At 46.8% G+C, this 16,743-nt stretch overlaps 1 protein-coding gene across 2 annotated transcripts in view; it reads right to left on the bottom strand.

Annotated features, from left to right (window-relative positions):
• Positions 1-16,743, bottom strand: part of ITGA9 (integrin subunit alpha 9) — a 350,067-nt gene that overhangs the window by 295,166 nt on the left and 38,158 nt on the right. For both annotated transcript variants that reach the window (XM_065932998.1, XM_065932999.1), the window contains exons 5-6: positions 10,057-10,124; positions 2,662-2,791 (exon numbers count right to left, since the gene is read on the bottom strand). In XM_065932998.1, coding sequence (XP_065789070.1) covers positions 2,662-2,791; positions 10,057-10,124 — 198 coding nt within the window. The remainder of the gene's footprint in view (positions 1-2,661; positions 2,792-10,056; positions 10,125-16,743) is intronic.

Below are 16,743 nucleotides of genomic sequence, written 5' to 3'. Positions count from 1 at the left end.
GGCAGCTGCCAGCCTTCTCACTGTGTGGAATGGCTCATCTCACAGAAAGACACATTCACAAGGACCCAGGGCAGGAAAGAGTGTTTTCTGAGTGTCCTCTTTTGAACAGGTGCTCTGCTAAACATTCTACAACTGTTTTTTTGTTGTCATTGTTCCTTTCTGAAATATAATTCTCATACAGTAAATTAGACACATCTGACATGTAGAATTTAACAAGTGTGGACACATGGGCATAACCATGCAGTCACCACCCAGAGTGACTGTAACCACAGAATCGCAAGCCCAGAAGGTTCCCTCTTTCTCCCTCCCAGTCTCTACCCACTACAGGTCACCCCACTCTGATTTCCGTCACCATGCATTACTGCGCCTGTTCTAAACGTCACTCAATATAACATCTGCGGACTTCCCTGGTGGCCTGTTGGCTGAGACTCCACGTTGCCAATGCAGGGGGCCCAGGTTCTAACCCCGGTCAGGGAACTAGATCCCACATGCTGCAACTAAAATTCGCATGCCACAATGAAGAGCTGGCATGATACAACTAAGCCCAAGCACAGCCAAATAAATGAAAAGGATTATTTTCTAAAAACCCATCACATCTGTGAGGCTTAGTACATGCTGCTGACTATAGCGGTAGTTTCTCTTTATGGTTGAGCATGTTCTCTTGTGAGACTATATTATAATGTCTTTATTCTCCCAAAGCTGGGCACTTGGGTTGTTTCCTGTTATTTCAACTTTATTGTGAATAAAACTGTTGTGAAATTCTTACACAGGTCTTCAGATGCCACTGTCTCTAATCTCCCGACTCTGTGAGGAAGATGTGATTATTTCTTCCATTTCACAGATACGGGCATGGGGACTAAACGTGGGTAAGCAATGTGTCTGCGATTACTCAGCAAGATTCAGATCCAATCTGTGTGCCTCCCAAGCTCCTGTCGTGAGCCATTACATACATCCCTTCCTCAGAAAAGGGAGAAAAAAGCTTACAGTTGGAGGGTGAGCAGAAGGATAGCTGAGCAAAGAATCTGGAGGCATAAGGAATCTAGAAGTAAAGGTAAAAGTTGTCTCTGAGTTTGGTCTCAGTGTCCCTGTTTTCTGAGAGCCCGTTGGCAGCAGAAACCCTATACAGGTTGCCATGTATTCTGCAAACCTTTTCCTCAGCCGCAAACCCTAGTGCTATGATCATAAGATGCTTGCATTTTGTAATAATGTCATATTATGATCAATGGTTCATATTCCCTGAGAGCATCACCAGCGCCCGCAGAGCTTCACGTGACCCCGTGTGCATGAGCTTCTAAAGCAGGAGGGCGTCTGACGGATACACGGGAGGAGCCACAGGCCCTGAGGCTCAGAGGGGCTATCCTTGATCCTAAGGCCATGTCCAGACTGGGCTCTTTTCCGCCTTCTCGTCATTCTCTGATCTAATCAACATGTGCTGCCCCAGGCACTATACCAAGACCTGGAAATGTCAGCCAACTCCCCTCCTCAAGGAGCTCCCCATCCCAGGGAGAGGTCACACCACTGGACCGTGCTGTCTGCTGAGCATCTAGACTCTGGGCTCAGAAAGTACAGGTTTAACCCCCGCTTTACTACTGATGAACCATGGGACCTTGGCAGATTATATGACTTCTTTACCTCGGTTTCTTTACCTATAAATAACGGCTGCCTCATAAAATTGTTCCAGGAATTAAAAGAAATAATATGCAGGGCCTGACACGGAGTAAGTCTTCAATAAATGAGAGCGTTAAGGAGCTGGGAGCACAGAACCACCAATGCCTCAAAGACTCTGAGTAAACATCTCAGAGCCTGTGTTACTAGCTAAAAAACTTGTAGTTAGAAGGGGAAAAGGCAAGTCAGCGAGTTCCTCCTGTCGACTCACAAGTGAATCTCTATGCAAAAGGCAGTCAGGGGCTCCCCCAGATTTGAATTAAGTGTAATAAGTGAAAGAATGTTGTTTTCTCATCATTAGGTCTTGCTAAATTTAGCTTCATTTTCAGCTCAGAATTGCAGCATTTAGGACCTGAATTTAAAAAAAGCAGGCATGTCTAATTGTCTTATACACAAGCAAAGACAGCCCCTCTCTGTTCTCTAATAAGCATGGGCTTGTCCCGGGTCATTCTGGCCTGGTGGCTGCTCACGTAAGTTGTGTATATTTTCTTTCCAGAGGATTAAAAGGGTTGAGAAATAAGAAAAGTTTTTCTAAGCGTTTAATTAAACTTTAGGACTGGGGTGCCATCTGTCATGGTCATGTCTGGTTCTTATTATTTCTATCTGCAGCCAGTCTTGGGACCAGGAAGCAGCGACCTCATCCACAGGAAAGTCCTAGAAAACCAGAATTCTCTTGCATTCATTTTGTATCTAATCATCTGGACCCAAGTATTCGCTAAAATAAGGAAAGAAAATGTTTGCTTCTTTGGAGGTTCAGTTGGCAGCTTTTTAATGAAATCACACAGTTTGAATTCAATTCCCTGTTTTGTTCTCCTATCTGCCTTCTGTGTGTATGGCTCAACGCTGAGGTATCCTGGTTAAAAGGGCAACTAACTAGAACAACAGATGCAAAAGCCAAGGAACTCTGCTTCCCACCAGTAAAGCAATCACTGGCAAGCTTGGTGGCAGTCACTCCCACCTCCCCTTTCTTACCTGTCATCCCCCTGACCTACTCACCCAGGTAGGTGTACCTCCTGTTCATGATCACTTCATCATTCAGTTTGAAATAGGTGTTGTCCGTGAGGTTCAGCACTTTGACTGTCCCAGACCAATAAAATGAGCCTGGGGCGCCCATCACCACCAGCTCCTACAAAAGAGAAACCCACAGGTGAAAAGGGAAGGAAACTGAACAGGGGAAAAAGCAGTGTGGTGAGACCCACAATCACAGCAAGGAGCTCATAATAAACTAAAGACGCTCCACCAGAACTTTCTTTATGAGCAACACAAAAAATTCACATTTATATTATTGACAACTGTTAAGATATGGAAGCAACCTAAATGTCTATCAGCAGATGAATGGGTAAAGAAGATGTGGTACATACAGACAATGGAATATTATTCCGTCATAAAAAGGACAAAATTTTGCCATTTGCTGCAACAGAGGCCATTATGCTAAGTGAGATAAGTCCGACAGAGAAAGACATCATTAAGGCTTTCCTCCCCCTATGGGAAAGCCTTTCTCTTTTATTATACTTTCTAACATATCTACACCATAATAAGAAATAATAAAATTTATTTTTCAAACCAAATCATTAATTTTTCATTCAACCATATTTATTAAGCATCTTTTACTAGGTATGAAAGCTTATACCAGGTCCAAATATCATTCAAGTCCCTTTCTACAACATTCCCTGGGTAAGACAATGTGGAAATGTACAAAATACTTTAGAAAATAGTCTGTCCTAAAGGGTTACAATAAAGACAGGTACAGGCCTTCCAGGCTCATGAAGAGGCCAGACATTGTACAGGTCACACCTCTTGTGGCTGACATGCACCCACCCACCCCCTGGCCTCTAGAGTCCCCACACTGTTATACTTCAGAAACGTCATTCCTGGCTGACCCTTCCCTGCAGAGCTGGCCTCACTGCTGTCAGAAGCTGCTGGTTTCCAACGAGTTCTCAGAGGCCAGATCCTGCCCGAAGAAGTCTGAGTTTCTGATGACAGTTCATAAAGTAACACTGAATTCCAAAAGTAAATGTCTGAAAAAAGCCAGAGCCGTCTAAATAGAACAGCAGAGAGAGGAGGACAGAGAATGCAGAAAGAAGCGCATATGTGTGGCGGCAGGAGCAGGACAATACTTTAAGCAACACATGTTTCGTGGTCAATTTGAGTAACAGCTTTAACAAAGCAGCATGTGAGCAACGCTAGACAGAAAGCCACTAGACTCCAGCCTGAATGGTTTGCTCTTGATAATTCAGGCACTGACTAAGAATGACCATTGAGAACACTTGATTTTAAGGTTCTCAGATCCTATCTGGGCTTCCGTGGTGGCTCAGATGGTAAAGAATCTGCCCGCAATGCGAGAGACCTGGGTTTGATCCCTGCATCAGGAAGATCCCCTGGAGAAGGGAATGGCAACCCACTCCAGTATTCTTGCCTGGAAAATCCCATGGACAGAGGAGCCTGGAGGGCTATTGTCCATGGGGGTGACAAAGAGTTGGACACAACTGAGTGACTAACACTTTCACACTTTCACTTTCAGGGGTATCTCACTGTTTTATAAAAATATATCACTTTCTGCACTTAGGATACATCTCTAGGAAAACACAAGCAGTGCATTCATTCATTCATTCATTCATTCATTCTCCTTATACTCATCTGTTCTCTGTACAGGGGACTGTCCGAGTACTAGTAGGGGCATGAGAAAGACAAATGATCATCAGAGCAGAGAGACTTTCTCCTTGGCCTTGAGCTCAGGAACAAATCTGTCATCAGTGCCCAAACACCGGGAGCACAGAAGGTCATAATGAGCAGTATCCCCAGTGCAGCTATAAACACAGCGTAGCGCTTTCTCCACCAGCGGCTTTTCCTGGACCAACGCTCTAAGCATCACCAGAGATCTGAAAGGCTCTTCAGGACACCAGGCAATGGAGGTGCTGCTTTCTGATAATTCAGATCAATCCAAGATAAGAGTTAAGAAATGTACATTGAACATATCACTGCATCCCCTCTCTTAAACATTATAAAGAGGATAAGACAAAGCCATCTCTCCTCAAAAACATTTAAAACAAAAAGCATTTGTGTTTTTTCCCCCTTTCCTCTTAGTGTTCATGCCCCTCTTCTCTCTGTAGTTCAAATTATTAACAGACAAACTGAGGCCCAGCCTGAGACTCTCGGGGCTAGGGGTAGGAAAACAGTGTCTCTGTGGGACTCCCTCCTATTTGGCTTTTTCCAACCACTGTGGGTGCAGCCTGGGCCCTTTTGCCACTGTCTACAAGTGCCAGGAAAATGTGATCAATGCTTGGCTCCTCACCACCCAGGAAATAGCCAACACAAATGTAACACACAGAAGTATGAGCGCCTCCAAAAGTCCAAGGTCACCCCTGACAAAATCCCATCAATAATCAGCGTGGGCCTTTCCCTAAAGGGCAGAAACTCCCAGGTACCTGGAGCTACCCAAGATTTAAGCTGCAGGCATTTCTCGGTGCCCTGCAGATTGGCACAGGCAGGGGGGTAAAAGAGTCCTCAGGATCTGTGACAAAAGTCTGTGCCGAACTAATTTCCACCCACATGTCCCCAGGTTCCCATGGTGGTGTCCCAACGCTGGCGGGGATGGGACTAAGTCTTCTCCCGCTGCTTAGAAGTATCTATCTCTGTTATCCTAGGCTGCAAAAATAAACATGTTCCCAGAAAGTTCTCTTCTTATCCTCAACGCTGGGCTAAAATTCATGTGGTGTCAACAACTCAAACAGCTTTGATAACCAGGGTCACTGATCTTCAAGTCAAGCACTCGCCTTCGGCCAGAGAAGTTTGGGACAACAGGGCCGTGACCGGAAGGCCACGGAAGCACATCCAGCTTGGGAGGCAGCTGCCCACCCTGTGCAGGGAAGGCCCAGCTCCCAGCGAAGGCAAACCCAAGTGACAAGGTCAGCGGGAGGGCAAGGGAGGGGTGCAGGGCTGCCTGACCCCTTCAACCGCATTTCCTGCTCGGCCTCCAATAGTTGAAGTTCCAGAAACAAGAGAGACCGTGAGTTCAAAGACCTCCTGTTTAGGCAGTGCAAAAGCCTGGGAACTGAACCAAAGGCCAAAGGCCCCTGTGGCTGAAGATGGCGTGGCCAGGTCAGTACTGAGCCCTCCAGACCGCTGACGCCCTGCTCCCCACAGCGCTCCACACACCAGCCCCACTGCTGCCCACACCACGCTTCCCTTGGGCTTTGGAGCCCAGGGCCCGGGATCCCAATAGGTCCTCTGGATCCTCTGGGAACCCGGAGCTGGCCCGGCCCCCTCTTACCCTCTGCACCCCTGAACTTCCTCCTCTTCACCCCCCAGTCCCAGTGTCCTCCTCCTTCTTGACTCTACAGCTGGAGATATCCCCTCTCCGGGACTCCTCCTCTCCCCTAGTTCCCCACCACCATCTCTGATGAATTTTCATTTCTGCAATGACCTAACTTTCTCCTCCCACTGTCTAAAGAGGTATTCTACACACAAACACACACACACCCAGAGCCCACAACCCCAGCCCCACGCTAAGCATACCTGTGAGCTGTGCCTAGTCACTCGACTGTGTCTGACTCTTTGTCACTCCATGGACTGTAGCCCGCCAGGTTCCTCTGTCTGTGGAATTCTCCAGGCAAGAATATTGGAGTGGGTTGCCAAGCCCTCCTCCAGGGGGTCATCCCAATCCAGGGATCAAATACAGGTCGCCTGTACTGCAGGAAGATTCTTTACCATTCTTTACCATATGAGGCACCAGGGAAGCGCATCTAGTCCCCTCAGAAACATACTAGTTCAGTTCAGTTCAGTCGCTCAGTCGTGTCCGACTCTTTGCGACCCCATGAATTGCAGCACGCGAGTTCTCCCTGTCCATCACCAACTCCCGGAGTTTACTCAAACCCGTGTCCATCGAGTCGGTGATGCCATCCAGCCATCTCATCCTCTATTGTCCCCTTCTCCTCCTGCCCCCAATCCCTCCCAGCATCAGGGTCTTTTCCAATGAGTCAGCTCTTCGCATGAGATGACCAAAGTACTGGAGTTTCAGCTTCAGCATCAGTCCTTCCAGTAAACACCCAGGACTGATCTCCTTTAGGATGGACTGGTTGGATCTCCTTGCAGTCCAGGGGACTCTCAAGAGTCTTCTCCAACACCACAGTTCAAAAGCATCAATTCTTCAGCGCTCAGCTTTCTTCACAGTCCAACTCTCACATCCATACATGACCACTGGAAAAACCATAGCCTTGACCAGACAGACTTCTGTTGACAAAGTAATGTCTCTGCTTTTATTCTGTCTAGGTTGGTCACAACTTTCCTTCCAAGGAATAAGCATCTTTTAATTTCATGGTTGCAATCACCATCTGCAGTGATTCTGGAGCCCCAAAAAATAAAGTCTGACACTGTTTCCACTCTTTCCCCATCTATTTCCCATGAAGTGATGAGACCAGATGTCATGATCTTAGTTTTCTGAATGTTGAGTTTTAAGCCAACTTCTTCACTCTCCTCTTTCACTTTCATCAAGAGGCTTCTTAGTTCCTCTTCACTTTCTGCCATAAGGGTGGTGTCATCTGCATATCTGAGGTTATTGATATTTCTCCCAGCAATCTTGATTCCAGCTTGTGCTTCTTCCAGCCCAGCGTTTCTCATGATGTACTCTGCATATAAGTTAAATAAGCAGGGTGACAATATACAGTCTTGAGGTACTCCTTTTCCTATTTGGAACCAGTCTGTCCCATGTCCTATTCTAACTGTTGCTTCCTGACTTGCATAAAGGTTTCTCAAGAGGCAGGTCAGGTGGTTTGGTATTCCCATCTCTTTCAGAATTTTCCACAGTTTGTTGTGATCCACACAGTCAAAGGCATTGGCATAGTCAATAAAGCAGAAATAGATGTTTCTCTGGAACTCTCTTGCTTTTTCAATGATCCAGCAGATGTTGGCAATTTGATCTCTGGTTCCTCTGCCTTTTCTAAAACCAGCTTGAACATCTGGAAGTTCACGGTTCACGTATTGCTGAAGCCTGGCTTGGTGTATTTTGAGCATTACTTTACTAGCGTGTGAGATGAGTGCAGTTGTGCAGCAGTTTGAGCATTCTTTGGCATTGCCTTTCTTTGGGATTGGAATGGAAACTGACCTTTTCCAGTCCTGTGACCACTGCTGAATTTTCCAAATTTGCTGGCATATTGAGTGCAGCACTTTCACAGCATCATCTTTCAGGATTTGAAATAGCTCAACTGGAATTCCATCACCTCCACTAGCTTTGTTCATAGTGATGCTTCCTAAGGCCCACTTGACCTCACATTCCAGGATGTCTGGCTCTAGTTGAGTGATCACACCATCGTGGTTATCTGGGTCATGAAGATCTTTTTTGTATAGTTCTTCTGTATATTCTTGCCACCTCTTTTTAATGTCTTCTGCTTCTGTTAGGTCCATACCATTTCTGTCCTTTATCAAACCCATCTAGCATTGGCCAAATTGAGGCTATGTTCTAAAAACATTCATGTGACCATCCCATCTCATTACTTCACATGGCACATGTCTAAGGCAGACCCCATGGTTTGCCTCTTCCAGTGGATTCTTTCTTGGGCAGCCCCCTTTCCACTGGTACCACCATTCCCCAGAACCCTGGCATAAAACCTCCTTCCTCCACCCCACAGTCCTCTGCTTGCCCAGCCCACTGATACTGCCTTCACATTCTCTGACTTCCCTCATCCTTTTGATTCCTGAAGCATCCCCCTCCCCAAGCTGCCCTGTCATTTTGAGGCAGGACCACATCACAGCCTTCAACCTGGCCTCCCTCCAGGCTCTCCCACTTCCAGACTCCTGGGCACAAGACCAGCCCAAATAGCCTTTCTTACAGCATGGCCACTACTGTGTCTGTCGCCTGCTTGCAAACTTACAGTGGTTCCCAGTTGCCGACAGGGTTGAGTCATTCTCACTAGATCTCACTGGAGGAATAACAGTCATAGAAATTGCACCATGTAAATGCTCATTGAGATGGAAGATGGGTGAACTTGGCCTACAGCAGGATGGTATTTCAAACCAACGAGGATAAAGAAACTGTTTCACAAACCAGTATCAGAACAACCAACCACTTACTTAGGAAAACAATGCTCATTTTCCTCATATAATATTTGCAAACATAAATCCAAGATGGATTAAAGATATATTTTTTAACCTATAAAAGTGGCATAACAAAATAGAGGTGACCATTTCACACTCTTAAGATGGGGATGACCTTCTTAACAGAGAAGTCTAGAATCCAGAAAGAAACAGACTGTTAGATCTGACCAATGATAAACGTTCACTGTCTGTAAAGATAGCAAGCGTGTGCTAAGTCTCTTCAGCTGGGTCTGACTCTTTGCGACCCCATGGACTGTAGCCCACCAGGCTCCTCTGTCCATGGGATTCTCCAGCCAAGAATACTGGAGTGGGTTGCCTTGCCCTCCTCTAGGGGATCTTCCCGACCCAGGGATCAAACCCGCATCTCTTACATCTCCTGAGTTGGCAGGCAGGTTCTTTACCACTAGCGCCACCTGGGAAGTTGTGGTGTGTATTTTTACTACCAAAAAAAAAAAAACCATGGATACAAGGAGACAAATTCAGGGCCAGCGTATCTCCAGGCAATGACCATGGCTCTTCTGAAGGGTGATGACAGTGGTGATCAAAGCTGTCATATCTGGGATGTACTTTGGAGGTTAAAACAACAAGACTGTGTATGATTAGAAGTAAAGTAAAAAGTACATTTTTTCTTTGGCCTGAGCAACTAGCTGGATGATGGGGCCACTTACAGAGCCTGGCATGGAACTATTTCCATGGCAGACCACTATAAAAATGAGAAATGAGGAGCTGATGTGAAGAGTAAACGGACAGTGGGTGAGAATCACATGAGAAAATAGTCCCAGTAAATGGGCCACCAACCAAAGGTCATGGTCCGACAGCACAGATCATAAGAATTCGAATTCATGGTCCTTCAGAAACTGGGAAAGGGGATGGCTGGAGCTGTGCAGAAAAACCAAGTCTCTCCACTAAGGAGGATTGCTAGGAGGTGATGTCTGGATGCTTCATGTAGCTTCACACCTACTGGCAAGAAGACACAAACTAACTGGGCGTTGTCTCTCCCCCACCCCCTTGAATCAATTCCTACCATAGGTCTCAGGGTCAAACTGACTCCTGGAGAAACCGTCCAAATGGGGATCCAAGGGCAAGCTCACCCCCTCTGCCCAGTGGTCTCTGGCCAGCAGGTGCCCCCACCAGTGTCAACATGCTTCCCTGGATGTAAGGACCAGAATTCACACAAAGATCAAGGATGTGGCTGGGGGGCGCGGGGGGATCGGAAGACCCATCTCAAAGGGCCCCCCAAACTCCCATCAGCCAGGAAATGAACACCCACGAGAGAAGAGTGGCCCGAACAGCGATACCCACCTCGGTGAAGAAGCCCGCTATCCCAGCCTGGCAGGAGCCGTGTTCTTCTCCGTACTTCTTCTTGTACTCTAGAGGGGGCGGGGGGGCAGAGAAGCAGACCACAGCCTTGTCAGTACGTGCCAGGCGTGTGTGGAGCAGCCCGCGCGCTGGCCACGTCCCCGCGTGCGGCCGTGGGCAGGGCCTAGGGACGCCGTCCAGACTGGGGCGCAGAAGGAAAGTCTCAGGAATCCACCAGACCTCAAAAATCCAGGCTCCGGGTCCATCAGGTAGCGAGGCTGCCAAGTGCCCCGATGGACTTCCTTTGCATGTGGGGAAGGAGGAGCAGCAGCCACCGTAATTAAGTGGGAGGCTGGTGACAATTACTTCATTCAGTCCAGGAAGGATGGGGAGCCCCAGGAGGAAGGAAGAGCTGAAAACATGACCCAGAAACGGAATGATGTGGCCATCGCAGTGTGGGGTCCCCTGGGAGACAACGAAGCCTCCCAAAAAGACACTACTTCCAGCTGGAGGCAACACGCCTTCCACCTCCCTCAGAGCCCAAGCGCTGCAGGAAGAGGGTATTCTGCTGGATCGGCCCCAGCACACGGTGACACCATCACTCTGAATTCCTCGTGTGGAAGGAAAAGGGGAGATCTCTCCAGGCCAGAAGAAAGCACTCTTCCTCCGCCATTTCCTCAACTCCCATTACTCCAACCGAACAAATGGGAACTCTGCTGCTACTGTTTCATATTTCCCTTGGCATTTTAAGTTTAGCAGGTTCTGGGCACTGTATCAGCTATGCTCACATATCATTTCATCAATCCCTCATCCCTGGGAACTCATGTGGCCATTTGTAAACAAGCGAAACCCCCAGAGGCTCAGAGAGGTTAAGTGACTCCTCCAAGGTCACACAGCTAGTAAATAGCAAAGCCAGATTCTACCCAAGTTCAGCAGACTGGGAAATTCACATTCTTTCACCTCTGTGACTGATCAAAGGTTTTGCAAAGTGAGTGGTTACACAAAACCCAGAAGCCGAATAGCCATTGGAAATAACGACAGGGGTAAAGGCATGGAAATAGCATGATGTCCAGCTTAAGTGATTAATCACCTGTGAAACTGACTTGGCTGGATACAGGCTCAAGGCAGCCTCTGGGCACCTTCAGGTCTAAGCCACCGAGTAAAGCGACCCAGCGACCCTTCCATGTCACTCCCCGCCTCCCCAGGCTCCTGACAAGTCTCTCCTTCCATTAAAACCAATATCGTTCATTCCAAAACACAAAGTAAATAACACAAAGGGACAATGAGGCTGTGATTGCAACACAGTGCCACTTCCTGCGGTCCAGAGCGTGTCCTGGAAGAGAAGCGGGGGAAGGGCTCAGGGGAAATACACAGAGTAATTCAGTTTCTAACAACACTCACCGCAGAGCCTGGTAACATTTTCCAGTAAGTGGCCATTAACCAACTGCTAAATTACAACGGAATGTCAATGGAGTTACTCCTCTTCCAGGCGAGGGCTAAATCAGTTCCTTCTGCCTTGCCTTGTTATTACAAAGAGAACTCACAGCCCTGACAGAAAGCAACCCAGTGACGATGGAACGCACTTCTCAGCAACATCTTGCACCCAGGACCGGGAGCAAGGCTTAGAGCAAAGTCATAAACAGATCCTGCATCAAACTGTATGATGGCAAGAAATCACAGAAATTAATAATAAATCCTATATCAAATAGCACAATGGCAAAAAGGATCAGAATGCCCTAACTAGAACAAACAGTCACATTAAATGTGGAAGGTCTGGCAAAAAGCATATCCACCCACCAACTCTAGGGAGGGTCCCAACCCCACCCCAGACCAAAGGCCAGCAGGGGAAGCCCTTTGACCAGCACCCTTGCCTCAGCCAGTATCTTAGCATCCATTATTCAGAGGCCAGCCAGGCTCCCTGAGCTGGGACAGCCTCTTCCAAAGTCTGTGGACCAGAGACACAGGAAGCAGGCACCATCACACAGGCTCCGATGGTACTAAAACCCCAGGGTCTATACCTGCCTCCTCAGGATGCTCGAGGGCAAGGAATCAACCACATGGGGCTCCTGCCTGGTACCCAAGACTCCTGATGAGACGACAGACCAGGTTCTGACTGTCCAGAAATGTCTGTACTCTGGTTAACCCCTTCAACCTGGAACAAGATCCAGTCCCATGCTTCCACACTCCCGGCCTCCACCCTACTGCACCACACACTTGAGCAGGCAACTGTGGCAACTCCAGTCTAGCAGGGCTCCACTGGGATGTGTATCTGACATTTCACATTCCACAGCTTTCCAGAACCCCTCCCTCAAGCTTCTCTGCCCAGGTGACCTTGCAGGTAAAGTGATCCCCTCTCTCCACCTCAAAATGTATTCATCACATAGTTTATTCAACACCAAGACAAGTTCACTGATCTCAGTGACCCTGATACCAGCCCTGTACAAGGTATGGTGTGTGCAGGTGAGGCTTTGCCGAGGAAAGGGGTGGACGCAGTTGTCTGTGCCAACACAAGGCCCTGAGCGGAGAAGCAAAAGGACCCAGCACATTCCTCCAGACGCTGAGCACCTAGACTCTCCAATCTGCTCACCTTGGACCTCTTTGTGCCCTCTGACCTCCCAGCCCTGCCCTCTGACCTCCGGTCCGTCAGACTTCATGACCTCCACCCCAGCCTTGCTTGAAGAGGAGCTGTGTCCTGGGTGCCAGGAACCCTGCTTCTCCAATCGGTGCCATCACTGACCCAGAGCCCTGAGGATGACGGTGGAGCATGCATGGCCAAGGATGCACAGCATGGATTTTTCTGGGCTTTCCAAACCCAGGTTGGTTGATTCTACCCTGGGCAATTCCACCTCCCTCTCGGGCCACAGGAGGAACTGGAAAGAATACTCAGAACCAGTTCTTCAATCCCTGCCTACCCCCTTGGCATGATCCCCCATGAAGAGTCGTCGAAGATCTGAGAACATGGATGGGATGGCCATGCCCAGCACTCCTGCGACAAAGTGCTCTTCTTCTAAAAGTCAAACTCCTGTGAAGAAGCGATGTGAGCAGCCTTTACACAACACTTCAAGGTTACTCCTGAACAACCACATCTTAAGACTAGGTACCACTGTGCAAGCAGGGCCACCCAGACCCCAAGTCAAGTTCTGTGCCTGGCCTGCCCCTTTCCAGTAAAAATCAAACACCCACATTGTGCTGGCCTACCAGATATTCAAAATCCTGATTCAGTGAGAAGTGATCTAAGAAAGCATCTGTAAAGTGAGCCAGGCCACACAACAGATAGACTAGCACCTCAGGTGCTTATGGCCTGGGCTTGGGCTATGGGGGCCTGCCCAGGAGGCACCGAGTCCTGGACCACAGCATGTCCCACTTGTTTTCACTCTTTTGAGTGTTATTGCCATGAGTTAAGGATACCACTGATTCCTTCTGCAAGAAAAAAAGAAAATATATATACATATATATATATATATATATATATAAAATAAGATATGGCATCTAGTCCCATCACTTCATGGCAAATAGATGGGGAATCAATGGAAACAGTGACAGACTTTATTTTCTTGGGCTCCAAAATCACTGCAGATGATGACTGCAGCCATGAAATTAAAAGATGCTCCTTGGAAGAAAAGCTATGACAAACCTAGAGAGCATATCAAAAAGCAGAGACATTACTTTACTGACAAAGGTCCATATAGTCCAAGCTATGGTTTTTCTAGTAGTCATGTATGGATGTGAGAATTGGACCATAAAGAAAGCTGAGCACCAAAGAATTGATGCTTTTGAACTGTGGTGTTGGAGAAGACTCTTGAGAGTCCCTTGGACAGCAAGGAGATCAAACCAGTCAATCCTAAAGGAAAATCAGTCCTGAAAACTCACTGGAAGGACTGATGCTGACGCTAAAGCTGAAGCTCCAATACTTTGGCCACCTGATATGAAGAGCTGACTCACTGGAAAAGACCCTGATGCTGGGAAAGACTGAAGGCAGGAGGAGAAGGGGACAAGAGAGGCTGAGATGGTTGGATGGCATCACTGACTCAATGGACATGAGTTTGAGCACACTCTGGGAGTTGGCGATGGACAGGGAAGCCTGGCATGCTGCAGTCCATGGGGTCGCAAGGAGTCAGACATGACTGAGCAACTGAACTGAACTCGTAATATATACAAATAAATACAAATACACAATATATAAAAATATACATATGAGACATAAATACATATTTTAATATTTTGCATATTTTGCTTATATATTATATAATACACTAAAATATTATATATATATATATCATATATACATTTATATGTAAATATAAAGAGCAGGTTGAAGTTTCTCTCTAAACCAGTTCTAAAACATAGGCCTTTCTTAAAAAAAAAAAGAAAATATATATATATGTAGGGCAATCTATCATACCTATATGCTAGAAAGCTTGCTTTTGCTTGTCTACACCTGAAAAGCAGGAGAGCATCTATGAGAAGAGGTGGGTGTGGAGACAAGGGGCTGCCCCACCACAGCACAGCCAGGTCACATACCCTTGCCCCGTGGACAGGCCCAGGAAGCACAGGGTGGAGGGCTGGGACAGGACCTCCAGTCTCCTGCACTCCCAGGAAGAACTGCCCCTGCACACACAAAGGCAGTGGGCCGCTCAGTCTCCCCCACCCAGCCTCCAAATGCCCTGAGGACGTGGCCGGGCAGAGAGGACCACAATGTGCCAGCTGCCTTCCTCTCCGCTGTAGAACAAAACGTGTATCCACCTCGGAGCAGCAAGAGAGAACCAACCGGGCTTGGCGGGACAGCCGCTCACAGATGCTGTAACAAACTCGACTCTGTTAAATGTGGGGGAATTCAATCAGGGAAGCAAGGCATGGTGGCCTGAACATCCCTCGGAGGAGCTGGGAACAGGCTGGAAAGCTCTTTCTGATGTGGGTGGGTCTGAATTACGGGGCCTGCGTCATACACTTTGATTCATTAAGATGTATGGCTCCTCCACCCTAAAAATGGTAGTATTCTCTTTGGTTGAGCTGCTGGTTTCATTAAACCCTGTCTAAACAACAGGCAATTCAGAGAGGAGAAAGATACTGGTTTCCAAATGTTCACAACCCGCAGCTCGATGCATGGAGCTTACACTAATGAATTTAATTCATTCAAGAATTAGCCTGGGCGGGGTGGCTTCCTGCACTCTTCCCAAAACACTGGTGGGATAAAACCAATCCATCCAAAGATCAAGATTTACTATACAGTGTAACATATATTCTTCCTACTGAACTCTTCTTTGTATCCATTCGAGAAAGTTTCATCTTTGAAAGCAAGTCTTTTTAACACATCAATTTAAAAGCTATCTTTCCATAGTTTCTTAGCTTAGCCATGAAATAAAATACCAGACGGAAAAAACTGCTTTCCACTCTTCATGTCTAAATTTTTGCTCAATTTCTGAGTGAATACTAACCAAATGATAATTAAACAATTTGATTATACAAATGAACTTTTATATAAAACAGAAAAGGGGCTTCCCAACAGCTCAGTGGGTAAAGATTCCACCTGCAATGAAGGAGATGCAGGAGACGCAGGTTTGATCCCTGGGTGGGGAAGATGCCCTGGAGGACAAAAATGCAACCCACTCCACTATTCTTGCCTGAAAAATGCCATGGTCAGAGAAGGCTAGCAGGCTACATACAGTCCATAGGGTCACAGAGAGCTGGGCATGACTAAGACATCACCAGATGGTCAATACTAAAATCAGGTTGGTTATATTATTTGCAGCCAAAGATGGAGAAGCTCTATACAGTCAGCAAAAAAAAGACCAGGAGCTGACTGTGGCTCAGATCATGAACTCCTTATTGCCAAATTCAAACTTAAATTGAAGAAAGTAGGGAAAACCACTAGACCATTCAGGTATGACCTAAATCAAATTCCTTATGATTATACAGTGAAAGTGACACATAGATTCAAGGCATTAGATCTGATAGACAGAGTGCCTGAAAAACTATGGACAGAGGTTCATGACATTGTAGGAAGCAGTGATCAAGACCATCCCCCAAAAAAAGAAATGCAAAAAGGCAAAATGGTTGTCTGAGGAGGCCTTACAAATAGCTGTGAAAAGAAGAGAAGCCAAAGGCAAAGGAGAAAAGGAAAGATACCCATCTAAATGCAGAGTTCCAAAGAATAGCAAGGAGAGATAAGAAAGCCTTCCTCGGTGATCACTGCAAAGAAATAGAGGAAAGCAATAGAATGGGAAAGACTAGAGATCTCTTCAAGAAAATTAGAGATATCAAGGGAACATTTCATGTAAAGATGGGCTCAATAAAGGATAGAAATGGTATGGACCTAACAGAAGCAGAAGATATTAAGAAGAGGTGGCAAGAATATACAGAAGAACTATACAAAAAAGATCTTCACAACCCAGATAACCACAATGGTGTGATCACTCACCTAGAGCCAGACATCCTGGAATGCAAAGTCAAGTGGGCCTTAGGAAGCATCACAAAGCTAGTGGAGTGAATGGAATTCCAGCTGAGCTATTTCAAATCCTGAAAGATGATGCTGTGAAAGTGCTACACTCCGTAAGTCAGCAAATCTGGAAAACTCAGCAATGGCCACAGGACTGGAAAAGGTCAGTTTTCATTCCAATCCCAAAGAAAGGCAATGCTAAAAAATGCTCAGACTACCACACAATTGCACTCATCTCACACGCTAGCAAAGGA

This window comes from Muntiacus reevesi, chromosome 4, assembly GCF_963930625.1.
Source record: "Muntiacus reevesi chromosome 4, mMunRee1.1, whole genome shotgun sequence".
In the NCBI taxonomy this organism is placed as follows: domain Eukaryota; kingdom Metazoa; phylum Chordata; class Mammalia; order Artiodactyla; family Cervidae; genus Muntiacus; species Muntiacus reevesi.
Note: the sequence above shows the minus strand (reverse complement) of the source record. Positions and strands in the feature narration are given on the sequence as shown.